General features: G+C 40.7%; 2 protein-coding genes across 5 annotated transcripts in view; one reads left to right on the top strand and one right to left on the bottom strand.

Moving 5' to 3' along the window:
* Positions 1-16: 16 nt before the first annotated feature.
* RPL9 (ribosomal protein L9) lies at positions 17-4,584 on the bottom strand. 2 transcript variants are annotated; one of them, XM_082728902.1, is made up of 8 exons: positions 4,490-4,584; positions 3,994-4,040; positions 3,792-3,907; positions 3,120-3,215; positions 1,819-1,951; positions 695-775; positions 363-477; positions 17-108 (listed from the first exon to the last, which is right to left on the bottom strand). In XM_082728902.1, exons 2-7 carry the CDS (start codon positions 4,037-4,039, stop codon positions 371-373), a joined length of 579 nt encoding a protein of 192 aa, XP_082585028.1. In that variant the 5' UTR covers position 4,040; positions 4,490-4,584; the 3' UTR covers positions 17-108; positions 363-370. The 2 variants fall into 2 exon arrangements, with proteins under 2 accessions (XP_082585028.1, XP_082585029.1); XM_082728903.1 differs by having other exon boundaries at positions 4,171-4,543.
* Positions 4,585-4,612: 28 nt separating this feature from the next.
* LIAS (lipoic acid synthetase) overlaps positions 4,613-27,309 on the top strand; it is a 475,402-nt gene continuing 452,705 nt past the window's right edge. The window contains exons 1-11 of one of the 3 annotated variants that reach the window (XM_082728891.1): positions 4,613-4,781; positions 5,903-6,075; positions 6,968-7,061; positions 8,615-8,695; positions 11,205-11,361; positions 11,448-11,505; positions 13,443-13,571; positions 15,224-15,369; positions 16,738-16,808; positions 17,579-17,690; positions 20,268-20,817. In XM_082728891.1, coding sequence (XP_082585017.1) covers positions 4,737-4,781; positions 5,903-6,075; positions 6,968-7,061; positions 8,615-8,695; positions 11,205-11,361; positions 11,448-11,505; positions 13,443-13,571; positions 15,224-15,369; positions 16,738-16,808; positions 17,579-17,690; positions 20,268-20,323 — 1,122 coding nt within the window. In that variant the 5' untranslated portion in view covers positions 4,613-4,736 and the 3' untranslated portion in view covers positions 20,324-20,817. Of the gene's footprint in view, positions 4,782-5,902; positions 6,076-6,967; positions 7,062-8,614; positions 8,696-11,204; positions 11,362-11,447; positions 11,506-13,442; positions 13,572-15,223; positions 15,370-16,737; positions 16,809-17,578; positions 17,691-20,267; positions 20,818-27,309 lie in introns of those variants that run through there. The other 2 variants (XR_014311216.1, XM_082728892.1) reach the window with 2 other exon arrangements.

The raw sequence follows: 27,309 nt of genomic DNA, 5'->3' as shown, positions 1-27,309 counted from the left end.
AAGAAAAAGAAAAAGCCACAAATCAGTAAAGCTTTTATTGCATCTTTAAAATATCACAAATAAGTCTGAAAAATCATCCGGCTTCTCGCTGTTTCTGCAGATGGACAACTGTAAGAGAGAATAAAAAGATCTATCAATTTCCATCAATACCCTCCAAACTAAATTCTACTCTCAATAACCTAAAACTTATCGTTTAGATTACTAGTTTATAATAAAAATGTATGTCACTTTTTTTATTCTGCCATCTATTGTATTCTAGAATGTAACTCACCTTCTGCCATTACAACTCCAGTTTCAGACTCTTAGTAAATTAAGACCTCTAAAAATCAGTATGGAAACTTACAGACACTGCAAGAACCTACCTCAGATCTTATTCATCAGCCTGCTGAACTGTTCCTTTTTCAGAAACATAGATACCATCCAAAAATTTTCTGATATCCTTGTTTTTAACAGTTGTGGCTTGCTGAATCAAAGCAGCTATTAACAGTAAAAAAGATAAGGAAATTACATTACCAGCCAAATTCATCTTAAAATAAAAGGATTTTATTATATGCCATACTTAAAACCTATTATCTTTGAGGTACTTTTTACTTAATTTCACAAATGAAAAAGCTCACCCAATGAGTAGAATACCATGTATTCAACTACAAGACAAAATTCTGTAGGCATAATTAGGCATACTAAACAAACAAACCTGAGTTCGATACAAGTTCAATGTCATTTCCTTCAAGAATTAACTCATCTTTTTGGGCTTGAGATACAGAACAAGCAACACCTAAAAAGGGGAGAAAGCATTCACACAGGGTAAACATAAAATCAAATCTGTACAATACTTAATTTAAAAACATTTACCCTAGCAACTTATTCCACTTACAATTTTACACAACAAATGACACTTGTTGAGATTCTGATTTTTATAGGACCTGACTTAATCTGGACAAAATCTTGTTTGTGTTCCTGCTTGAATGAATCTTTTCCAGAGTAGTTAGACTTTCAGGGATTCAGTCAAGGAGTATGAGAAGATAGTATCCAATTTAACTGTCCACAGCTTTCTTATCAAGTCTTATTCCTACTGTATAGATTTGGTACCTCACAAGTTTTTTTTTTATATAAGGGTTCCCATTAAATGCTGCTGACCATAGCTAATACCACAAAGTATTTTTGTAAACTCATTAAATGGTACTAAGAATTCCTTCTTCCTACCCCAATGGAATCAAGAGAGCAGCATCAAGAGAGCACTAAGCTTTAAAATTTTTAATGTTGGGGCACCTGGCTGGCTTAGTCAGTAGAGCATATGTTTCTTGATCTTGGGATTCAGTGGAGATTACCTAAAAATAAATTGTTTAAAAATACGCATGTACAATTTTCTAATGTCAAAATTAAAAATACTTTCAATGCTTCTGTGTTTATTATGTATCAAGCAAGAAATGTTCCAAGTATATTTTAATTTTAATTCATCTAGACATGAGATGTTCCCAATTTTGGATAAGTAAAATGAGCTAAAAGTAGATGATTTGCCCAAAGCCAATAGAACTGAGATTTGAACCTAAGCAGTCTATGCTATTAACCACTATTCCAATATTTTTTAGGATTTCAGTTTGCAAAGAGAATTAAATATAGCTAACACCCCCTGAAACTAACGTATAAGCTTTTAAGAATCACAATGAGTATGAATACAATACAAAACCTTAACATCAAGAGTTATTACATACATAATCAAAATGGACAATTCTGAAATAAATAAGGATTTTTAGCCAGCCCAAACACCAGTCTTCACAGGTAAACATTTCAGAACCATATCTGAAGGTAGGCACATACCTGGCCTCATCCGAACCCTGCGGATATATTTTTCACCCAAGAAATTTCGGATTTCAACAAGAGAACCATTCTCCTGAATAACAACGTTGATGGGGAAGTGAGCATACACAGACCTCATCTTGTATCGGAAGCCCTATCAAGAAAACAAACTATTAGCAAAGCTGACAATTTGAAAGACAAATCCAGTTTTTAAATTTTGTAGGGTGCTTACATTATTTGTAGTTTAAAAATGAAACAGTCCTCACTTAGCACTCATTGTCAAGATTTTGTAACAGTGGTCACTTGTACCAAATCTTCCAAATTGTATACATGCTTCTGACTTTCTTCAATAGACTCTCAAGTTCTTTAAGGAAGCATTTATTTTACTACCTCCTATGACCACAGTAAACAAAGTCAGCTTTTAAAAATGAGAACCCCAGGGGCACCTGGGTGGCTCAGTGGGTTAAAGCCTCTGCCTTTGGCTCAGGTCATTATCTCAGGGTTCTGGGATCGAGCTCCGCATCGGGCTCTCTGCTCATCGGGGAGCGTGCTTCCTCCTCTCTCTCTGCCTGCCTCTCTGCCTGTGATCTCTGTCAAATAAATAAATAAAATCTTAAAAAAAAAAAAAAAGAGAGAGAGAGAGAGAACCCCAAAGCCCTTCATCTTGGGCACTAGACTAACATTTACTGAGTTACTAAGGTATACCCCAGTATACCAGATGACAACTCAGACAGGCCCTCTGCCCTCGAGGAACTTAGCCTGGCAGCCAAGAGTAAATAGGGGAAACATGACCCAACTGGCTTATAATGGAGCTGAAGGGTGCCATTACTGAGGCACATTCTGAAAGGACCGAGTTTTAATGTGAAGAAAAACATTTCAGCAAAGACAGCAAAATGAACTTTATCTTAAAGACTTGGGGGAAATGGAATTGTAAAGAGAATGACAACAAAAACACTTTTAGGAAAGTAGACAGGGACTGCTGAAAGGAGATCCAGCTTCTTCTGCCCCTTCAAGAGGCACCTTTGGAGAGCGGCAGGCTAACAAGAAATCAAAACCTGTCCTATGTGCTACGTTTCTATATAAAAACAAAAACACCACACATCCTACCCCCCCCCCCAAAAAACGCCATTAGCCTACTATCAAGACTTAATCTTCAAGACCCACAGAGGCCGATTATAAACTGCCAAGATCACCCTTCCCCAAATACCTCCATGAACTACAGGCATAGTCTACTTTCCGCAGCAGACACTCAGGTTGCATGCACGCGTGACAGCAAAGAAGCCTCCCCTCCCGAAAGGAGGCCGTCTGATCCTTCTGCTTACCAGTGTAACGCCCTTGATCATGTTCTGCACGTGACTACAGATGGTGCGAACCGTAGCCAGCTCTTTTCTGTTCCCCCACCATTTGTCAACTCGGAGCTGAAACAGAACAAACACGTCGTATGATTCCTTCCTGTAATACAGATGCCGGAGAGAAAAATCCACGTACTCAGGGAATTGCTCTGGATTCGAGCATTAGCCCCCATTAAAGCAATCACGTCTGAAGTCCTCCATTATGATCTTTTCTGATACTAGACGTCACGAAACACATTTCACAAGGGAATGCCAACCCAGAAATACTCATTTTTCAAATTGCATCCTACTTCACTCCTAGAAAACTAAAACATCAGGCTTCCAAGACCTGCCTGGTCCCTAAGATTCCTAATACTGTCACCCACTGGTGACCCACTGGTGACAGTATTAAGATCCTGATGCTGACGACGACTACGGTAGGAACACTGAGCTTTATCATCAGAATTCGCTCTCCCGACCTCACTGAAGCAGTCCCGCCGACACTAGCCACACCATCCCACACCCGATTTCAAGCTAAAACAAGGAATCTCGGTTCTGTCATTCCTACAGCCACCAAATCCGGGGTTACTACATCACTCCCTTCCACCCCAGCCACGGATGGGTCGGAAGGGGAAACAGAACACGACACGAGCCGCATCTCACCCTCTTCTTTTTCTTTCCAAGAAGACTGAGTTCTACGTTGATGTGGTTGAAGTCCCTTCGCAGGGTTCCTCTGGGGCCCTTCACGATCACCGTGCGTCCCTTCAGGGTGATGTCGACTGAAAGAGAGCATCTGTGAGGCCCCGGAACCAGGTACAAAGCAGGCAGTAAAGACCAAGAGGAGCACAAACATCAGGTCTCATACCATTCTCCGGGATGTCGACCGTCTGATTGCTGAGAATGGTCTTCATCCTGAAACACAGACCCCTGCGGTTACGAGGCCGGCGCGGGGCCTGTCTGCGGCCACACCACCCCGCACGGAGCTCCGCTGCCCCCGGAGACCCGCAAGCAGAACCCCCAGGGCGGACACAGGACGACCCACCCGGAGAAAGGCCCCCGCCGAGTCCTGCCCAGGAAACCGAGGCTGCTAGACAGGGGCTATGAGCACAGCGGGCGAACTCCCGCTCGGCGCACCCCTAGCAGTCATTACGGCGGCGCCAGCCCGGCAAGGCTGAGGGGTGGGGGCAGGCCCACAAGCCCAATACAGTTCTCGAATCCCAAGGCCGCCAGATCCATATGGCGCTCGCCGCGCCGGGAAACGACCAACACAGAGGATGCGAGCGCCAGACCCGGGCCCCGGGCTTTCCCCGAGCCGATGGCTTCAGATTCCCAAAACTCACAAATTTCCGAAACAACCTCACCTCGCAGTAGATGCGGCAAAGAGAGAGCGTCGTTCGTCATCACGTTCTTGTAACCCGTCTGGGCCCTGCGTATGACGTCATGAGCGCGCGACCCTACCAGGCTAAAGCAGCCAATCGCGGAGCAGCTCAAGTACCGCTGGGTCTGTGGTGGCTCAGGTTCCTCGTCATATACTGAGCGACGGTGTGTTGATCTGTCTTTCCCAGGAATTAGTGATCCCTCGACCCTCCTAGGAAAAAAAAGAGAGGGATGTCTCTACGCTGCGGGGGCGCCGCCTGCACCGTGGGGCCCCGGGTGAGCGGCGGGGCGAGCAGGGTGCGGGCCCGGGGTGGGGGGGCTCCCATCTCTTTAGAGCGCCCAGTAATAATAAGGCCAGCACTCACTAGCGTTTACTTGAGCTAGACGCTGTTCTAAAAATTTTCATGTAGTATCTCATTTAATTCTCCCGTCACACGATCGTGTAGAGTCTCTGGTATTGGTTTGTAGGTCTCTCTGGCAGGCGATGAGAGGTTCCCCCCCTCCACCCCCCCCCCCCGCCAACCCGCCCCGCGTATCAGAGTGATCTGAACCCTGTATTATTAGTTGGAGCTTTATAGGAGCACGGCGTTGAGCACACCAGATTCCTACTTTGTGTTCGGGTCAGTCTTTGTACTAGACACCGGTCTGGGCAGTGAGAACAAAAGCCTGTGTTCTGCCTTTAGAGGCAGAGTGATCCAATGCAGTAACAATACCGCAACACCCCAACAGGCATTCTTTTTTAATTGCTGAAGGTTCTCTTGCGTTGCATGTACTGACTTGTGAATTTTAGTGTTTTGGCTATCTTGTACACGTTCGTGTTCAGATCTAGAAGCCAGTGTTTTCTTATGGTCAACAAATGGACTACCGTGTTCAAACATAGAATGTAATCTAAAAAATTAAAACATTAGGTTTGGTTTCCCTCCTTCCAGTTCTTTAAAACCAACTGAGCGTTACCTCTACGTTTTAACACTATGCCTATCCAAAGCCCAGAGAGGAGAGACTTAATGCAAATTTCCTTTCATACGTCCTTGACTCGACTCAAGAGCGGAAAATTCAGAGCTGTGGCATCTCCAGTTATTGCAGTTTAAACTGTATGAAAGACAGACTTTTAGTAGTTTAGTGGGTTACATGAAAGTGTGACATGTTAGCCAGGTCCAAAGGTTTCTAAATCTGTTGTGTCTCTAGCAGTAAACTGTTAGCTCCCATTCTCTTTTAGGTTTCCTTTGTTCTTGAGACTTAAATCCTAGATTCTGAGCTCCTACACAAAGCTTTTAAATTGTTCGACATAATTTCTGTATCATTTCTCTGGTTTTACCCTCTCTTTTAGGTATTAAAGGAGGTTCCAACTAAGTTACTTCAAATCTCACTAAAAACATGTCCTAATGAACTCTCTTTAGATATTCGGAAGATATTTATGCAGTCCAGTCAGAGCAGTAAGTTCCTTGCCAGATAAAAAAAAGGAATTCTTACAAAATGGACCAGACCTTCAAGATTTTTTATCTGGTGATCTTGTGGACAAGAGCAAGTGGGATGAATATAAAGGAAACTTAAAACGCCAGAAGGGAGAAAGGTAATTGAAATTTTGAGATAAATTCCTTCATTGTGCATTATATTCACGGATAACCAAGCCCTGGATTATAAATTAAATCAGACTTGGCAAATTGAGCTAAAAATCATTAGAAGTGATACAGACATAGAACAGGTAAATAGCTGAAATTGTTGGAATCCTCTGTGCCTTTTGATAGTTGTTCTTCAATCTTCCTAGGACCTAGCCATCCCATTGTGCATTCAGCATAAAATTTCTGCATAGAGCAAACATTATCACCTTGCTACTAGTCAATTTGATCTTCCTTACTGCGTATTGATGATCTAACTTTTGCTTCTATGTACATATGTCCTATGGATACCTTGCCTTAATTCAAAAGAATGGTGAGGGAATTTCACAGAGGGCAGATTGTTTTGGGAGAGACCTTACCCAACAATTTCTACTCCACAAGTGGATATAAGTCAAGGGGAACCTGAGGAAACATATTCTTCTCTCCAAATTTTAGATTTTTTTCAGTAATAACGATCATAAATCTGGAATGCAGAGCAGAAAGTACACTTGGGGGATCTCTCCTTTCTCTGACCAAATATAGAACTTTTTGTCAATATTATTCACTGGGGAATGAGATGTTCAGAAACTTCCTCATTCTTTCATTAGGATGGTTTTACTCTGTGACTTTGCAAAAGGTAGACATGAGCATATTGCTCTGTTAGACACAATTATGAGTGTGTTCTGAAGTGGTTTGAACGAGTCTAAATGTGACTCTCTGTTCTTACTCTTCTGGCAGAAATTAGAGTTAGCCCAGGATTATGGGGCAAAAAAACCCAACTCTGCAGTAAGAATTGTTATAGAGCAAAGCTGCGTGATTATTTGGGAACATATTTGTTAATGGATAGTTATGTTTGGCTTTCCTCAGGTTAAGACTGCCTCCATGGCTAAAGACAGAGATTCCCATGGGGAAAAATTACAATAAATTGAAAAATACATTGCGGAATTTGAATCTCCATACAGTAAGTTTCAGAGTGTTAAATGTCCTTCTTAACTGAAAGTCATAGTGTTTCTGCATATGTGTTACTTACACTTTAATAAAGTGCATATCAAAAACAGCAAGGAAAGTGAATAAAGATATTTAGGGATGCATTAATATCAGGAATGGAACTATATTTAAAAATGATTTCCCGGGACGCCTGGGTGGCTGGTTGGTTAAGCAGCTGCCTTCGGCTCAGGTCATGATCCCGGCGTCCTGGGATCGAGTCCCACATCGGGCTCCTTGCTCTGCAGGGAGCCTGCTTCTCCCTCTGCCTCTGCCTGCCATTCTGTCTGCCTGTGCTCGCTCCCCCCCCCCCCGATAAATAAATAAAATCTTAAAAAAATAATAATAATAAATAAATAAATAAAAATGATTTCCCGGGTGGCTCAGTGGGTTAAGCCTCTACCTTCGGCTCAGGTCATGATCCCAGGGGCCTGGGATCGAGTCCCGCATAGGGCTCTCTGCTCAGCAGGGAGCCTGCTTCTCCTCATCTCTCTCTCTGTCTGTCTCTCTGCCTATTTGTGATCTCTCTCTCTGTCAAATAAATAAATAAAATCTTTAAAAAAAAAAATGATTTCCCCCCAGGGCACCTGGCTGTCTCAGTCAGTAGAGCATGCAACTTTTGATCTTGAGGTTGTGAATTCAAACCCCATGTTTGGTGTAGAGATTTCTTAAAAATAAAATTAGAAAAAATTTTTAAGGACGCCTGGGTGGCTCAGTTGGTTAAGTGCCTTCAGCCCACGTCATGATTCCAGGGTCCTGAGATGGAGTCCAGCATTGGCAACAGGGTCCTTGCTCAGCAGGGAGCCTGCTTATCCCTCTGCCTGATGCTCCCCCTGCTTCTGTGCATGCTCTTTCTCTGTCCCTCTCTCTCTGACAAATAAATAAAATCTTAAAAAAATTTTTTAAAAAGTCATTTTCCTTGCAAAAAGAAACAAAACTTAATTTCTTAATTTCAGATTTAATAATACAAAAAAAAAGAGATTCTTTCCCCCACAATTTGGGAAATGGGGGGTTTTGTGTATATTTTATATTACAAATTAAATACATTTATTGGAAAAAATGTAATGTTAAATGTGAAGCATCATGTATGCCATCCCAAATGTTAACTAAACCATTTCATTTTTTAGCATATTTCCATCCAAACCTTTTTTGCACATGTAAAATATATACATTCATGTTGGTTTTTTTTTTTTTTAAGTTTTATTTATTTATTTGACAGAGAGAGAGCGAGAGAGGGAGAAGCAGGCCCCCCACCAAGCAGGAAGCCCGATATGAGGCTCGATCCCATGATGCCACGAAGGCAGAGGCCCAACCCACTTAGCCACCCAGGCGCCCCACATTCATGTTGTTTTTGATTTAAAAATGGGATCCTAATATATATACAGTTTGGCAGTTTAATAACATTTTTGAATAGTGAATTTCTTCATAAATACATTGTAAAGAATGGACAATTTAAAATGCCTGATCACTGATTTGCTTAGTTGGTTAATATTTGCAGCTTGATTGTATTCCATTCCTTATTATTCCCAGGTGTGTGAGGAAGCTCGATGTCCCAACATTGGAGAGTGTTGGGGAGGTGGAGAATATGCCACCGCCACAGCCACAATCATGGTAAGAACAACCTCAGACTCAAAAGTTTTAGTCTAGAAACCGAAAGGAATATTTTATGTCTTTCTCCTCAAAATGTGCGTTCTGAGACTCTGACCAGATTTTTTGTTACATATGAATTCATGAGAAATATGAAGGAAAAAAGTCTGATAGAATAATCTAGACTGATGTGCTCTCATCCTTCTCTGAATAAATCTGTTATTGATTTTTCCATATATCTGACATTTAATCACGTGCTGCCTTGAGATATCTCCTCTATTAATTTTTGGAAATGTTATTCATGATTGCTTAAGTTTTTCCCCTATACAATAATAAACATTTATTTTTCTCTCTCATGACCCTTTAGTTGCCTGGGGTACAGCTGATCTCGACTGGGCTAAAACTGGACTGCAGGAAGTAGGTTGAGGTCTCAGGGTTCAGGTCTGCTCCACAGAGCTTTATTTTCCTTAGATCAGCAGGTCTCTATGCCAAATTCTTCATCACAAAGAATGGAAAGAGCACCATAGGGCAAGCCAACCATCCAGGCACATTTGAGGCATCTTTTTGGCCATGGCTGCTATCATTCTGTTGGCCAAAGCAAATCACATGGCCAACCTGAACAGCAGGGGAGGTAGAGACATAAGCTCCTCCCCCTGGAGGCGGGCTCTGCAAGTTAAATGACAAAGAGTGAGACATATAGTCTTAATAAGGTGAAGTCAGAATTGGTACTAACTGTGCACTCTATCATGTTTGTCCAGAGGGGTTTGGAGATTGAGATACTGAGGTTAAATCTAGATTGGGTACAGCTGAAAGTTCAACTTGTCTGGGAAAGTCTGAGTTGTACATGAGGAGCAGGAGGCTATCCACCTGAGGAACCAGGATTCTTTTTTTTTTTTTTTTTTAATTTTTTTTTTTTTTTAAGATTTTTTATTTATTTATTTGACAGAGAGAGAAATCACAAGTAGGCGGAGAGTCAGGCAGAGAGAGAAGCAGGCCCCCGCTGAGCAAAGAGCCCGATGCGGGGCTTGATCCCAGGACACTGAGATCATGACCTGAGCCGAAGGCAGCGGCTTAATCCACTGAGCCACCCAGGCGCCCCAGGAACCAGGATTCTTATGAAACGGAGCTGACCGTGGAGCTTATCCAAGTTACAAAACCCAAGTTCTTGAAGGAAGGAGTGATTTTGAACACTCCATGATGGAAATCTTTGGTTTCATCCCTTGCCTGGCCCTTCCCCACTGACTCATGACTGGTTTTTAGGAAGAGTTCATTGTTTCGATAAATCCCTATGAGATACTGGAACCATAGCTATTAGTCCCACCCCCTAAGGGGAGGGGTTAAACATAAAGAGGAGCTTTCAAATCTCAGCTCCAAATCTCAGCCCATCATTCTCAGCTTTGAAACTCCAGTGGCCCCAGAAGATCTGCAATGGCTGTGCTTAGCCCAGGGCAGAACATGGTAGTGACCTGTAGCAGCAGAAGCAGCATCCTGAAGAATAACCCAGAGGAAGCAGATTATATGTATTTAACAAGAAGGAGCTGTGCCTTCTGTTTAACTCTCACAGAGGCCTACATGTTGTGTTAATTGAGTATTTCTTTTAAAATGATTTTTATTAATATTAAATAGGTACAAAAGAATCTTTATACAAGGGGCGCCTGGGTGGCTCAGTGTGTTGGGGCCTCTGCCTTTGGCTCAGGTCATGATCCCAGGGTCCTGGGATCCAGCCCCATATCGGGCTGTCTGCTCATCAGAGAGCCTGCTTCCCACCCCCCCCCCCGCCCCCGCCTGCCTCTTTGCTTCTTGTGATCTCTGTCTGTCAAATAAATAAATAAAGTCTTAAAAAAAAAAAAAAAAAAGAATCTTTATACACTACATGAGGTTTTATTACTTTTTTTTAAAAGATTATTTATTTATTTATTTGACAAAGGGGGTGGGGGGAAGCAGGCTCCCTGCCAAGCAGAGAGCCCAATGCAGGGCTCAATCCCTGGACCCTGAGATCATGACCTGAGCCCAAGGCAGAGGCTTAACCCACTGAACCACCTAGGCGCCCCACTATATGAGTTTTTAAAGAGTAACAGTGTAATAGACAGCCTGATACCCTCCAGTTTGAGGGTGGGACATTAACATTATCTTTGAAGCCCCCCCGTACAGCCTTTCCTGATCCCATCACCTTTTTTTTTTCCCCTTGAACAGTTGTTTTTTTCAGGAGCCTCCACACTCAGCTTGGAGTTCAACATGGGGCTTGAGCTCTTGACCCTGAGATCTATACATGAGCTGAGATGCTTAACCAGCGAAGCCACCCAGGCACCCCTCCTTTTAACAGTTTTTAATTCTGAACTTCTCATTTCCTTTTCTTTCCAGTTTTGTTATATATATCTGTATTCCTCAACAAATTCCTTAATTTGAATGTTTCAAATTTCGTATAAGCGGAATCAAACTATATGCATTTTTTGGTAACTCGCTTTATTCTCTCAGCATATGCTCTTCTGGGTCATCCATCTATGTGTTTTAAATTATAACCTTTCTGTTCTAGCTGATGGGTGACACATGTACAAGAGGTTGCAGATTTTGTTCTGTTAAAACTGCAAGAAATCCGCCTCCGCTGGATGCCAGGGAGCCCTACAACACTGCAAAGGCAATTGCAGAGTGGGGTCTGGATTATGTTGTCTTGACGTCTGTGGATCGAGATGGTTAGTGGGTCATCATTGCCTCTTCCAGAAATTGGCCCTTAATAACTTGTGACATCATCTTGAGCAGTGGACTCTTTTGTTTCTAGATTTGCCTGATGGAGGAGCTGAGCATTTTGCGAAGACTGTAGCATACTTAAAGGAAAGGTACTTGTTTTTTTTGCATTTGCTTGTGTAATTTGAGGACTTTTCTTTAGCCCATCTGAATTCAGTTTCTTTAAAGTGGAGGTCATTAACCTTTTAGGGGATTATAAACCCTTCTGATCACCTCCTGGAAATTATATGGTCTTTTCTCCAGAAAAAGTCCGTCCAAACATACAAATACATATTTGCATAAAATTTTAGGGATTCAGCAGCACAGACTTACGGACCTTTAGGTCATAGAACCTGTCCATCATATTTGAGTGGCAGTTTTAACTTGGGGTAATTTTTAAAAGGTGGATAAATCTGCAGACTTCCCAGCACTAATAGTGAATAAATCACCATCTAGAAGTATATAGAAGGAGATAATTTCCCACATTGTTAAAGTATGCAATACTTGGTATAGATTTTATCCATATTCATATACCCTGGGAAATTTACCCATTATCCACATTTTATTAATATTTATTCCCAGGGCGCCTGGGTGGCTTAGTGGGTTAAGCCACTGCCTTTGGCTCAGGTCATGATCTCAGGGTCCTGGGATCGAGTCCCGCATCGGGCTGTTTGCTCAGCAGGGAGCCTGCTTCCCTCTCTCTCTCTCTGCCTGCCTCTCTGTCTACTTGTGATCTCTCTCTGTCAAATAAATAAATAAAATCTTAAAAAAAAAATTTAATCCCATCTATTTAAAAAGCACTAAAGAAGGAGTTACACTTGCTTCCTACAGCATAGTGCTAGTTGAGCACCTGGCACTTAGTAAATGTTTTTTAATGATCCCCCAGTGTTTTCTGTTTTTTTAATAGTTTACTTTAAAAAGTTCTGCTTACAACCCACTAAACTGATATCACAAACTACTGATGAGTCTCAGCTTTACAAGTAAAAAAACAGTGAGTTATAAGCTGTGTTCTTTCAACATCTCTTATCTATGAAAGGGTATGTATGTGGTCCTTTCTACATCTCTTCTCTCAGGAAATAGCTCCAGAAACTTTGCCATTGGGTTTGTGAAAGAATTTATCAGCTGTCCTAGTCATTTCTACTGCTGTCAAAGGGAACAGCACTATGACCTAGTTCACATTTTAATGCTTGAATGCACAGATATAGCCAGAATATAAATAAGAAGATTAATGTTTAACTTGTATTTCATTTAAGCAAACTCATGACTCAGCAGCTCAGAAAATCGTTTTTAAAACCCACAGCACTTGTGAAATATTTGCCTGAGGAAAAGAAGATGACACTATATGATGAATTTTTAAAGAAACCAGAATTAAAGCAATCGAATACTATTTGCATTCACATAAGAAATGTCCCAATTTACTTTCCAAAGAATAAAAAGATATTTTATATTTCATGTTTTATGTTTACATTTTAATTATTTTGAGCAACATTATTATCTTAATACCTGCTTAATAAAGTATAAGTCTATTAATCTCAAAATTTATTCTGATCACTATTTGCAGCAGATCTGTATTAACTGCTGTGTACATAATATTTGATGTTCAGAATTTTTTTTTCATATAATGGTTTATATATGAACATTTGGATGTTCATGCCTTTCCTTGGCATTGAACATTTAGGATTTAAAGATTAGGATTGGGGGCGCCTGGGTGGCTCAGTGGGTTAAAGCCTCTGCCTTCGGCTCAGGTCGTGATCCCAGGGTCCTGGGATCGAGCCCCACATCGGGCTCTCTGATCAGCAGGGAGCCTGCTTCCTCCTCTCTCTCTACCTGCTTCTCTACCTACTTGTGATCTCTCTCTGTCAAATAAATAAATAAAATTTAAAAAAATAAAAAAATAAAATAAAGATTAGGATTGGCATTGAACATTTAGGATTCTAAAGATTACTATGTTGAAACCAATACCAAATGATTACTGGTAATTTCTGTTTTGAGCAATAACCTTGTCAATTTTTTGCTTCAGTTTGATGCTTTTATTTTTTTCCCCCCATAGGAATCCAAAAATTCTTGTGGAATGTCTCACTCCTGATTTCCGAGGAGATCTAAAAGCAATAGAAAAAGTTGTTCTGTCAGGATTGGATGTCTATGCACATAATATAGAAACAGTTCCAGAATTACAGAGGTGATTTCATGTACAGAGCAACGCTGGCAAGTTTGGAGGGCGAGAATCTACTCTATTTTCTCATTTTTTTCAGGGGAGGACTTCCTATTTGACTTTTACAAAATGAGCTCTTTTTTTTTTCTTAACAAAAGCAATATATATGTATTATAGGAAAATCAGAAAATTTTTTGAAAATCAGAAAATAGCCAACAAAAAGAGCATAAGCATCAAGCATAATATTTCCACCCAGTAGTATCAATTACTATAACCTAAGTGTGTATATTTATATGCACGTGTGTATGTTTTGGTGCAGACACATCATGAGCGTCTTTTCCTTTTTTAAATAGTATCATATTGCAAGTGCCAATGAGTTCTTTTTTCCAAAGAATAGTTTTCAATAATAAGAAAAAATAATACAAGAGCAACTACTCTGATTGTAATTCTAAAAAGAAAAGACTTAAAAAACACATTTGGCACTAAAATATGCAATAAGTGATACAAAAGAAACACTGTTCTCATTCAGATGTATTTTCAATCTCCTTAAAAGTAGGTACTGTTCTTTCTAATAATGTTAATAATTAGGAAAATTTACAGATTGCTATGCCACATTAATGACCATATTTATATTTCAAAAAGAAAATTAACCTTCAGGCAAAATTAATGTTTATTTAATTTTAGTAAAGTATATTTGGCAGTGAGCTTAGTAGCTGCTACACATTATCTGTATTATAGAACTTGAAAAAGTATGGTAAACAATAATCAGCATTTCCACTAAATCATAAACATTAGGGAACATGACAAAGTCAATGGAGAAATACTTTCTAGAGTAATTGTGTTTGGTGTTGTCGGTTTTGTGGTTATTTTTAAATTCACAAATTGGTTTCCTTTCTTCCTTCCTGTGAACTGGTCTCTGATTAAAAATACCAGCAAGTCAGTTACACAAAATAAAGGTGCATTAGGATTCAAACAAATACTGGATTAACATCAACTAATCAGCAACTCTGTCCTTTCGGCCTTCTCACCATTTAAAATATGGTGGCTTGGCGGCTGTTGAAGTCTAACATACAGCCTGTTCCAGCCCTGTCATTTCTCATGATACTACCACCAGTGGGTGCCAATTTCCTTGGTTTCACTTAAGAAACATTATCCTTTCCAGTGAAAATTCCAGAATCATGCATTTTTACCTAAGAGGTGTCAGTGTCATATCCTCACCAGCAGAGGGCAGCTTGGTCTTTAGAAAAGAACTGAACATAAAAGTTGCAGACCTCTGAAATGTGGATTCATGTTAAACAGTTTTTCCTTTGTCCAGTATTAAGATTTTCTTACTTCTACTCTTTTTCTCTTCTTTCTTGACTATCCCTTACAATCACTCATTTTCCGCTTTCAATTTGGGTTTCTCAATGAGTAATTCATAAACTGAATTATTCTGTTCTAGTTTTCTCTGCCCCAGGCTTGAAAGGCCTTAAAAGTAGACAGAACTTGGGGCCCACTGAAGCCTGATTTTCCTTCCAAAAGTAACAGCTAGATATTTGTTCACAAATGCTGGTATTGAACCACATGGTGTAATATGATGTCCGGAATGTCCTTTCCTGGTCTTGGAGATGGCTTGCATAACTATGTACTTAGTTGAACTTGTGGTTATTCTTGCTGACAACAGCTCTGCTGTTTTCAAGGAAAGTTCGTGATCCCCGGGCCAATTTCAACCAGTCTCTGCGTGTACTGAAACATGCCAAGGAGGTTCGGGCCAATGTGATTTCTAAAACATCTATAATGTTGGGTTTAGGCGAAAATGATGAGCAAGTATATGCAACACTGAAAGGTAAAAAAAATTGAAAAACGAAAACTCTTTTTCATTTGATTTGAGTAATAGCAGGAACCCCATTTTGAAGGCCATGTTACATTTCCTCCATAGTGTCAACAAAAGTGCCAGTAAGAACAAAGTGCAGGATATGATTATAACAGCAGCATAAAAGGGAAAGGAAGTATGTTTTCTTTTTAAGATTTTATGTATTTACTCGAGGGAGAGGGAGAGCACAGAGGGAGGATAAAAGGGAGAAGCAGACTCGCCGCTGAGCAGAGAGCCCAATGTGGGGATCCCAGGACCCAGAGAGCATGACCTGAGCCAAAGGCAGATGCTTAACCGACTGAGCCACCCAGGCACCCAGAAGTATGTTTTCTTAGAACATTATGGAATGATACGCAGAAATCTCAGGACATGAAATTGGTACCTCATTTTATTCTGTACCCTTTAATCAAGTGAAAATAAGATTTTATCCACGTCTTATGTAGTCATTGCCTAGTTGTAAGAGCCAGCCAGGGGCCAGGAGCTTTCACAGGCCTGTAGAGATGAGTAAGATGAAGCCAGGCCTCTGAGGAAGAGCTGACTGGTAACATTGTCAGATAACATGATGTGCTTTGGACTTGGCTGAATCTTAGTCTCATAAGCCCATATGCTTTGTGATTCTTGGGCTTTATAAATTGCAAAAAAAAAAAAAAAAAAAACCAACAAAACAGCCTGTTACTTACATGAGGATCCTTTGCCTACTTGCAGTTACTTATTGGTTCTGTGAGTACCAAGTGTGAATAGTAATGAAAAGTTCCTCTTTACTAGAGTAAAACTACAGTTTTACTAGAAAGATTCTGATATGTGAGAGGTCAAATCACATCCCCCAGAGCATATCTTGCACAGTTAGTAAAACTGCGTTCAGCAAGTCTGGCCTATAATACACGTGATGTCAGGCCTTTCATATACTGTTCATTTCTTTTCTGCCTAACAGACTCTTGCTTGAAACCCCTTCACCCATATTTGAGCATTTATTGCATAGTATTAGAGTACCTTGTCCTTCTTTCTGTCAGCCCCTCATGAGTATCTTTCTCATTCCTATGTTTTCAATCCTTTTCATATTCCCTGGCTCTTTTGAATGGATAGATACAGTCTTACTCCCCAACTTATGACCCTAGATCTCAGGGTTCAGAATTTGAATCCCACTTTGGGTGTAGAGGTTACTTAAAAATAATCTTGGGGTGCCTGGCTGGTCCGGTCTATGGAGCATGCAACTCGACCTCAGGATTGTAAATTCATACCCCCTTTTGGGTGTAGAGATTACTTAAAAATAAAATACATATTTTTTAAACTAAAAAATCTTGTTAAAAATCTGCTAATGTAATGTGTGCCTTTTTTCTGTAGCACTTCGGGAGGCCGATGTGGACTGTTTGACCTTAGGACAATATATGCAGCCAACAAAACGCCACCTTAAGGTATTGCCATCTTGAGTTGCCGAATGTTCGCTGGCAGTTTGAATTAAATCTTTGTCATCTATAGGCACAACTGAGAAGCTGCTGACTTTCTAGTGTAACGTTCCATGTATATTTCCAAGTCCCAGTTCCCATTTGTCGGCATAAAGCCAGCAGATAATACTGGCACATTTTGCTGCCCTGAAAATTGTGTGACTTAAGTGAATGTACAGAAAAAGAATTAAATAGTTGGGAAATTGCATTCATTCACACATGGTCATCTCGTGATTGGTTTTAGAGTTACGTGAGAGCCAGAGGTGAAGTAAAAATGAAGACTCTGTCTTCTTATTTCTGTATTGAACATTCATTCATTCAAGAAACTTGTTGACTAGTGACCATGTGCCAGACACAGGGCTGAGCACAAGAGATAAGACAAGACCAGGAAGTCTGGTCCTCAAGAACCCGATAGGTGTGATTAATTCTTGATTATACCTGTTAGTCCACAAAGGGGGAATACAGATATATAATCTCTGTAGGTGATCTCATCTTTTTCAACTTTCATAACAGCTAATGTACTACGAAACTGATGTTTTCCCTCCGTAATCAACTGCTGATAGAGAGGCCTAGTAACCAGTAGGCAGGTCATCTGTGAGAAAGGAGAGGCAAAAGCCTCAAGGCAACTGGATGAATTATGAAGTGAAAACCATCCTGAATGCATGAGCGTAGATTTTCTACAGAATCACAATGCTTTAGGGAAATTCTAAAATCTATCTGAATGAATTCTCTAAATGTAGGTTGAAGAGTACATTACTCCTGAAAAGTTCAAATACTGGGAAAAAGTAGGAAATGAACTTGGATTTCATTACACTGCTAGTGGCCCTCTGGTGCGTTCTTCATATAAAGCAGGTAAGTTACACTGCAGGGGATAGTTTTATTTAGACCGTAAGTTCCCACGGTAAAATTATAATAGCTGTGCTTGCCTTTTGAAGGAAGAATTGTTTTTTTGGAACATCTTAGGTACTTTGCTCCATAGAGGACTTGTTAAGGAAATATTTCTCTTAAACCTGTTTTTTTCCTGAAATAAAGAATCCCCTCCCCCTTTCTAGCTCAGCCACTGTAATGAAAACAGGAGTAATTAGCTTATTCTTTGTGTGGCTTTCAGTAGTAGGTTATTCAGAAATGACAAATACCAGTGAAGTATATAACACCGTTTTCTGAAAAATGTGTATTCATTTGACAGCCATGCCAGCTGCATCTCTAAATAAACTCCTAATTTCAGATCAGTTTAAATCCTAGAAAGTATCGGTTTGACGGCATTGCTGCATACCCATTAATATCTTTATGGTTTTCTCCCAGAGGCGATAGGAAAAAATTTTAAGATTCTTTTCCATATAGAAATTTCGACTCTTTTTGCTAGCCACACTGCAGTTCTTCACTTTGTAATTTCAGCTCTTATTTTGATTAGGAGCTTGAGCTGACTTACAAAAAGAAAAGCCTTTTCCAAGGGTTAAAAAGTCATGTGATCGTGGCCATCAAAAAGTCTATGAGAACATATCTGAAGCCCAAACTTAATCCAAAAAAATGTTTATAATGTTTTCCCTGTCAGTTGGACTTCACAATTATAATTTCTTGAAGAATAAGTGTTATTTTTTTGAATAGGTCCAAACTACATGATTACCGTAAATGATCTTTTAGATGATTGTGTTACATATTGGGCTTAAATCACAGATATAGGGGCACCTGGATGGCTCATTGGGTTAAGACCTCTGCTTTCCGCTGAGTTCATGATCCCAAGGTCCTGGGATTGAGCCCTGCATCTGGCTATCTGCTCAGCAGGAAGCCTGCTTCCTCCTCTCTCTCTGCCTGCCTCTCTGCCTACTTGTGATCTCTGTCTGTCAAATAGATAAATAAAATCTTTAAGAACAATCACAGATACATTTAAATTAGGCACACATTCTTTTGATAAAAACTAATGTTCATGTATGAGTGATATTCAGTGTGCTCCTGTAAAGAAATTCAAGACATTTCAATGAACTAACCACAGCTTATCCTAGTTATAAAACCCAAGACTTTGAATCAACACTGACTCACAGGATGTGGGGACTTTGGAAGCCAATAAAGTGATTTATTCTTCAAGCAAGAAGAATTCTGCCAGCAAGCTGAAAACCTTTGTAAAGGATAGAACTAACATCAGCTTCCGGAGTGGTTAGAGTAAAGTAAAATCATTTGAAAGGGGTTTTTATTTCTTTTTTTTTTTTAAGGAAAAATTTTAACATTTATAAGAAAGTAAATTATGAACTTTTTAAAGTTACCAGTAAAAGATCGAATTCTACTATGTAGAGCATTAGACTCCGCTGATGGGTTAGGGTCCAAGAATGTTGTTTCTACTCCTGCCAGATTTAGATAAGTTCTGGAGGAGCGTGGCTAACTCTTCATTACTTGGCTGGGTTGTGAACCTTGGGATTCTTGGCGATTGGGTACAGATACGCTCATTGCAGTTATACTAGGATATTAAGATGACAAAGCAAAGTTCATCAGACTCCTCATAAAACCAGGCCTGCGGTGCTGGGCTCTGCCAATAAGCACTGAGCCGTGCGGGAACAGTGAGACACTAAATGGAACCCTAATGACCTGAGAAGGGAATGTGCCCCCTCTAAGCAGCCGTCTTAATGCACAGGCACACCGAGGGGGTGGGGAGCAGGCCCGTTGTAAATGAAGAGCTCTTGCCTCCCTAGAGGGTTAGCTAACGGGATTCCATCAGATGAGTCGGCTCAACTGCAATGAGGTCTGTTTTATAAACATCAGATCCAGGCTAATAACATAGCAGAATTGCTCTCTGAAATGAATCGTGCCAACAGCAATGCTTTGTCAGAGACAAGGAATAGATAGTGCAAGTAGAGTGGAATAAATAAATGTTCAAAAGCAGACCCACAGTCATAATAGGGTCATCTTTACAATACTGAGGTACTAGAAAGAATAACAGAGACTGTAGTGATAAAGAATTTTTTTGTAAACAATGGGGGTAGTTTACTTTTTAAAAAAAAAAGAGAGGGAGAAAGAGATAAAGCAGGGCACCTGGGTGCCTCAGTCATTGGGCATCTGCCTTCTGCTCGGGTCGTGATCCCAGGGCCCGGGATCAAGCCCCGCATTGGGCTTCCTGCCTGGCGGGAAGGCTGCTTCTCCCTCTGCTGATCACCCTGCTCGTGTTTCCTCTCTCACTGTGTCTCTCTCTGTCAAATAAATAAATAAAATCTTTTAAAAAAAAAAAAAAAAAGGAAGATAAAGCTAACGGGGTGCCTGGCTGGCTCAGTTGGTGGAGTGTGTGCCTCTTGATCTCAGGGTCACGAGTTCAAGCCCCACAGTGGGCGTAGAGCTTAACATTTAAAAAAAAAAAAAAATGACTAAAAAGAAGGGAAACATGGAAGTATAATTCTGAAATTTACATTAAATTGATATTAATGTATTTTCATTTTTCCTTAATAGGTGAATTTTTCCTGAAAAATCTCGTGGCCAAAAGAAAAAAGTCCTCTCAAGTATAACAAGACCTTCAAGATCACAGGAATTTTTAATATCTGATTCCAGTTGGTAAGAGAAGTGGTACCAAAATGCCTGACTTCAGTGGACATACCTCAGTCTCATTGTTTTAAGAAACACGTTGAGGGGCGCCTGGGTGGCTCAGTCGTTAAGCGTCTGCCTTCCGCTCAGATCATGATCCCAGGGTCCTGGGATGGAGCCCCACATCAGGCTCCCAGCTCGGTGGGAAGCCTGCTTCTCCCTCTCCCACTCCCCCTGCTTGTGTTCCCTTTCTCGTTGTGTCTCTCTCTGTCAAATAAATAAAATCTTTAAAAAGGAAAAAAAAAAAGAAAAAAAAAACCACATCGATAGCTGTGCATATTTAATTAAATAATTCACTTGTCTTTTAGCCTTTCTTCTTTGTTCTATTAACAATGGCTTGCTGTGATGTAATCATAAAATATCTTTTTAAGAGTTTTACTATTAACAGTATAATTTAAAAATACATGAAAAACTTCCAGAGAAGCTTCCAAGCCTGTTACTTGCACATCGTCATCACATTTCACTTGTGAAAAATGACACACTGTGATGAAACTGCACAGGTTGAGGCTCCTTACAGTTGGTGTATGTCCTTTACCGAACACCGCAGCAGCGCTGGGATAATTTAGAAAGGCTTTAGAGTTTGCATGTCGTTTCTTTACATTGGGATGACTGCTTCAGACCTGCAAAATAGTTTCACATTAGTTACTTGGTTAGGACCTTTGGGAAACCAAGATCACGATGGTATCGAAGACAGAGAAATATAACCTGAGAAAAAGAGTAATAACCCTCATCCAGTAGTATGCTACATGCACGTGCACTAGCCCATTGATTCCTTCTGTTTTTCACCCCACTCTGGTGAGGTGGTTGCATACGATGGTAAGGACCTGAAGGGGAATTTTCTTTCCTAGGTACTAGATCTCAACTTCATCTTTAGACTCTAAATCCTGTTTTTGCTACTACATTCTTGCAAAAGAAGTTTTTAGACAGCTAAATTGTAAAATATATAATATGAAATACCAATTCTATTTTGAATTTTTAAATGGGCGAACTAATTTTTTTTTTTTATAAAAGTAATGCATAACTTTGAGCATGAGTTACATTTTCATTTAACCCAGGGGGAGCCATATATGCTTTGCCTTAGTTTCTTTATAGATCCCAGTAAATTTTGCTGTGTAAAATTAACCCAACTTGAAACATCTCTGGCAACTGCCTCCTTAAAATCTGTTACTTCTCTTGCCATTTGCAACTACATGGATGGAACTAGAGGCTATTATGCTTAGCAAAATAAGTCAATCAAAGACCGTTATCATATGATCTCCCTGATAGGAGGAAGTAGAGAGGCAACGTGTGGAGTTTGGGGGGTAGGAAAAGACTAAATGAAACAAGATGGAATTGGGAGGGAGACAAACCATAAGAGGCTCTTAGTCTCACAAAACCAACTGAGGGTTGCCTGGCGGAGAGGGGTAGGGAGAGGGTGGTGGGGTTATGGACACTGGGGAAGGTATGTGCTATGGTGAGTGCTGTGAAATACAAAACTGGTGATTCACAGACCTGTACCCCTGGGACTAATAATACATTTTATGTTAATTTAAAAAAATTATGTTAAAAAATAAAAAGTAAAAATAAATCTGTTATTTCAGAGGCACCTATTTGCTCAGTCAGTGGAGCATATGACTCTTGATCTCAGGGTTTCAGGTCCGAGCCCACATACTTGATGTAGAGACTGCTTAAAACTTTAAAGTTTTTAAAAATCTTTTTTCACAGGAAAAACGGATTACTTTTCAGATTCTGATTCTATGAGGTAATCTGGATATTTTCTAATTTTGCACAATGCAGATGCATGGTAATGAAATATTTTAGCAGAATAATTTTGTCTGGGGGCGCCTGAGTAGCTCAGTTGGTTAAGCGTCTACCTTCGGCTCGGATCATGATCCCAGGGTCCTGAGATTGAGTCCCAAGTTGGGTTCGCCGCTCAGTGGGGAGTCTGCTTCTCCCTCTACCCTCCCCCCTGTTTGTAATATCTCCCTCTCACGGTCTCTCTCTCTCTCAAATAAAATCTTAAAAAACAACAACAACAAAAAAAGCAACAACAACAAAACAAAGTGGAATCACAAACTGTACTTCTGGATTTGTTATTTCTTCACTCCTTATTCCATAACTGGCCATTATGCTGTGACTAGACTATGTGACAGAATTCCTGGGTCTTGCTGGACATTTGATTGTGCTTAACGTGTGTAAAGATACACTCCCTTGCACAACTATACAAGAATGGACAGGCCTGAATCTTAAAAAGCCAGGGCAGAGCTTTGACATTCCTGAACAGTGATCCATTAATAAGCACGTTTGAATGCACAGACATGACAGGAGGTCTATATAAAAATTCTTGATTGAGTAGGAAAAGTGAATGCATCAGTGGTCTCCGATATATTAAAATTTGGTACGTGCTCATTTCAGTATGATCTTTTTCTTTCTGTAGCAAGCACAAATGGCATTTTTAAGAAAATGAAAGTGATCAATGCACATAATTTTTAAGATACCAAGTAATACAGGAGTCCCATGGGGCGCCTGGGTGGCTCAATGGGTTAAAGCCTCTGCTTTCGGCTCCAGTCATGATCCCAGGGTCCTGGGATCGAGCCGGGCTCTCTGCTCAGCAGGGAGCCTGCTTCCCCCTCCCCCCTGCCTGCCTCTCTGCCTACTTGTGATCTCTCTCTCTCTCTCTAATAAATAAAATAATCTTAAAAAAAAATATATATATATATATATATAGGAGTCCCAGCCCCTTTTCCAACCACTGAATCTGCTGACCCTGAAAACCACTTCCTGTTTGGTGAGATAATAAGTATCTGTATTAGTGAAACTAGTTTTGGGGTGCCTGGGGGGCTCAGTCAGTTAAACATATACCTTCTGCTCAGGTCACAATCCCAAGGTTCTGGGATCGAGTCCCACATCTGGCTCCTTGCTTGGTAGGGAGACTGCTTCTCCCTCTGGCTACTGCTTCCCCTACTTGTGCTCTCTCATTCTCATTCTCTCTCTCTCTCTCTCTCTCAGAAATAAATAGTCTTAAAAAAAAAATGAAACCAGTTTGAATAGGAGTATCTCCTACCTGAAGCTGAAGGCATCTAACTTCAGAGGTATTATCAATATTATTACATTAACAAACATGAACACCAGTGACTTTGCAGAAAAGTGGGAATAACATCCCAAAGAAGGATTCAGAATGTAAGTAGAGCAAAGTAGCAGGAGTAGCCATGACAGGGATGTGAGAACATGACCTTCTTTCCCCTGAGTTTCCAGCCACACATGCCTTCACCTACATTTGTGCTAATAAAATACCATGTTAATCCATTTTACGTTGGGCTTCCAGGAAAATTTCCTCTGACAATGATTCCCTTGCTAAAATTTGGACCACTGCATTTTCACTTTCTTTTTTTTTTTCTTTTAAGACTTTGTTTATTTTAGAGACAGCGAAAGCAATCACAGAGGGAGAGGGATCACAGAGGCAGAGGGAGAAGTAGTCTTGCTGCTGAGCAGAGACCCCGATGCGGGGCTCGATCCCAGGACGCTGAGATCACGACAGGTTCCAGAGGCTTAAACAACTGAGCCGCCCCCATTTTCACTTTCAAGAGTTTGATGATCCCTTCTTTCCTTCTTTTTTAAAATACCATCCTGTTCTTGTTTCCTAGCTGCAAGTTCTATTTTTCTCTCTGAGGATAATTAGTCTTTTGAAGTTGTGCTTCTCCACATTGAGCACTGTCTGTTTCCTTTGTTTTATCTCTGCCTTTTGTGTTGAAGGCTCTCCTCAGCATCCCGTGATCCTGGGCAAGTGAGAGTAGCCCTAAAGCTGACAGGAAGCTGGAGGGCAAGGGGAGCCTCCCTGTAGGGTTTGGGGGAGCAGTGAGCTGGATTCCTCCGTGAGGGACTCCCAAATGTTTGGATTATTTCTCCACAGCCATTCAAGTCTAAAAAGACAATAATATTTTTTTTTTAAATAGCCTTGAGCATTACAAACTTGGCTGCTGACTTTCTCAGAAGCCGGTGAGGAAAAGCAAGCAGGATGATAGGGGAGTGTGGGTCTCCATTCAGCATGCAGGCTTTTAATTAGTTCTCTTGTTTCCAGGCCAGCATCTCACTAACACCCTCCCTAAGTCTGAAATTTTCTGACTCTAGTCCTCCTGAAAATAAACTTCTAATATCCTGTGAGAGTGAGGGATGGGAAAGGTAGTTTCTTCTTATAAGGGAGGAGAGAGACCATGCGTAACTGACCAGAACATGTACGATCTTTCACAGAAGTCTTTTGATTTCAGCCCTTTGGCTCCTTCCTCTGTGGTAAATGGTGTTTCCAATCCTTGAGATCTCCCAAGGAGCCAATGACCTACACCAAGAAACTGTCCTTTACATGGGCACCGAAGTTTCTATTCACTCTTCCTAAGTTCCTTAGTCTCCCAATGCTTTCCATGTAAGATTGGTCGACATCTCTCATCCATGCCTCCTTTCTCACTCTCTTTGCCGTTGCCAGCTTTCTCATTCCTCTCCTGCCATTTTATCTTATTTTTCCTTTACCGCCATGTTGGTGAGTAAGCTCAAGTAAGGGCTCATCCTCTCATTCAGGGGAGAATGAAAATAGTGCATGTGTGTTAAACTCAACGCATGTAACTAGAAATCCAGACCGTCTTTTGAATTAATGGTTTGCATTAGGGCGACGTGGTGTTGGACTCAGAGCGCAGAAAAGGCTTAGTTCTCGTGCAGGACAAGTGTCATCGCTCTAGTTCTCCCCAAACAGTTTAATCAATTTCTTTAGAGAGGAACCCTGTCCCCAACCCCAACTGGTTTGTTGGTTTTGGCTTTGGTTTTTGTTGGGCCCCAGGGACTGGGAGAAGTAGTCACATAGGGGTAAACGCACCAGGCTGTCTGCCATTTGGCTTCTGGAGAATGACTGGGTGAGAAGGTCAGCGGCTGAAGATAAGACCCTCAGTTAAGTGTACCCCCCACCCGGCCCCCATGTGTGCCCCTCTCTCCCACATCCTTTTGGGTAGAAGACCTGCTGTTCCAAGGGGCAGGGTCTCCCCCTCTGCCAATATTCCAGGAAGTAGCTCTTCTCAGTCAATACACATCCATCTGCTCAATGCTTTCCAGAAATTTCTTTTAATCTCTTGACCACAGATGACGCCTTCCTATTCTCTTTGTTTTATTGGATTATGCATTTTCCCCATCTTGCTATTTTTTAAAAATATTTTATTTATTTATTTGACAGAGAGAGAGAGATCACAAGTAGGCAGTGAGGCAAGCAGAGAGAGAGGGGGAAGCAGGCTCCCCGCTGAGCAGAGAGCCCAATGCAGGGCTTGATTCCAGGACCCTGAGACCATGACCCGAGCCGAAGGCTTAACCACTGAGCTACCCAGATGCCCTTCTGCTATAATTTTAATGGAGTTCTAAGAAGGGAGAGGATATAAGTGTGTGTTCAGTATACCAGGCTGAGAGGCAGCTCTGCTTGCTGTCTTTTTAATAATAGCTTTGCAGGTAGTTTTACATATATACTGTAATTATCTATGTTGTATATATGTATTATATTTAAATCAGTCGTCTGCAGGGTCCTTGAAACACCTCTGTAGAAATGCTTGGGTCCCAGTTTGAAAATCATTGCTAGAGAACTATGAACACCTAATTTTCACTTTATATCTGTATCTGTATGTTTGCCATTACATAGGCATGGTCTTTAAGTGTTAGAAAAACTATCATCCTTGGTAGTTTCTTAAGTTTAGTGTTAATAATTAAAACTCCCAGTGTGTTTCCTAAGCTCTACTCTTTCATACACAACCTCCATAATTTTCACCCCATCTCGATGGAAACTATGGTATTAAATTTTTTTTACAGTTGACTGAATTTCTAAACTTAAATTCCTTTAAGATGAAACTTTATATCCCCCACCATCAGCAGTAATAGCAAAGAAAATGTTAATTTTATGTGTAAGAGTCTGCTAATTGTTCCCAATTTCTATAACCCTCCTTTTAGAATTTTTAGCTGGCATATAGTCGGTGATCCTACTAAACATTAAATTTCCTTTGCAATGCCTGGGTGGCTCAGTGGGTTAAGCATTAACCTTCAGCTCAGGTCATGATCCCAGGGTCCCCGGATACAGCCCCACATTGGGCTCCCTGCTGCGAGCCTGCTTCTCCCTCTGCCTCTGCCCCTCCCCCTGCTCGTGCTCTCTCTTTCTCTCAAATAAATAAATAAAATCTTTAAAATAAAATAAGTAAATAAGATAAAAATTAAATTTCCCAGACTCCGTTACAGCTAGTTGTGAGTATGAGGCTATGTTTTGAGCAGCAGTGCGTGAACAGAGATGATTTATGTTACTGTTCTCATGTGTCTAAGTGTGTTGTCAAAGGGTGGGTCATGCCTTTCCCTTCTTTCCCCTCCTCCCTGTTGGCCAGAAAGAGAACAGGACTGTGGACCTGGAGCAGCCATCTTGGACCCTGAGACAGACTTGCGTCAAGGAAGGCAGAGCGACCAGGTGAAGAAACCTAGACCTATATGACCATGAAAGCGCTCTACCAGTCCTGGACCACCTGCCTGGACTCCTCTAGGAAAGATAAAAGTATTTCATCTCTGCCTAAGACACCATAATTTGGGGTCTCTGTTAGAACAGTCAAGTATATATACTAACTTATTTATTTATTTATTATTTTTTTAAAAATATTTTATGTATTTATTTGAGAGAGAGTGAGAGAGAGCATGAGCGAGGAGAAGGTCAGAGAGAGAAGCAGACTCCCCATGGAGCTGGGAGCCCGATGCGGGACTCGATCCCAGGAATCCAGGATCATGACCTGAGCCGAAGGCAGTCGTCCAACCAACTGAGCCACCCAGGCGTCCCTATATTAACTAATTTAATTTGTAAATAATGTTTATTCTAAACCTTTAAAATAAATTCTTAACTATTAAAATTAAGAAAAAATGTATATTCTCCTCAAAG

Source organism: Mustela nivalis (assembly GCF_964662115.1).
Source record: "Mustela nivalis genome assembly, chromosome: 4".
NCBI classification, from domain to species: domain Eukaryota; kingdom Metazoa; phylum Chordata; class Mammalia; order Carnivora; family Mustelidae; genus Mustela; species Mustela nivalis.
Note: the sequence above shows the minus strand (reverse complement) of the source record. Positions and strands in the feature narration are given on the sequence as shown.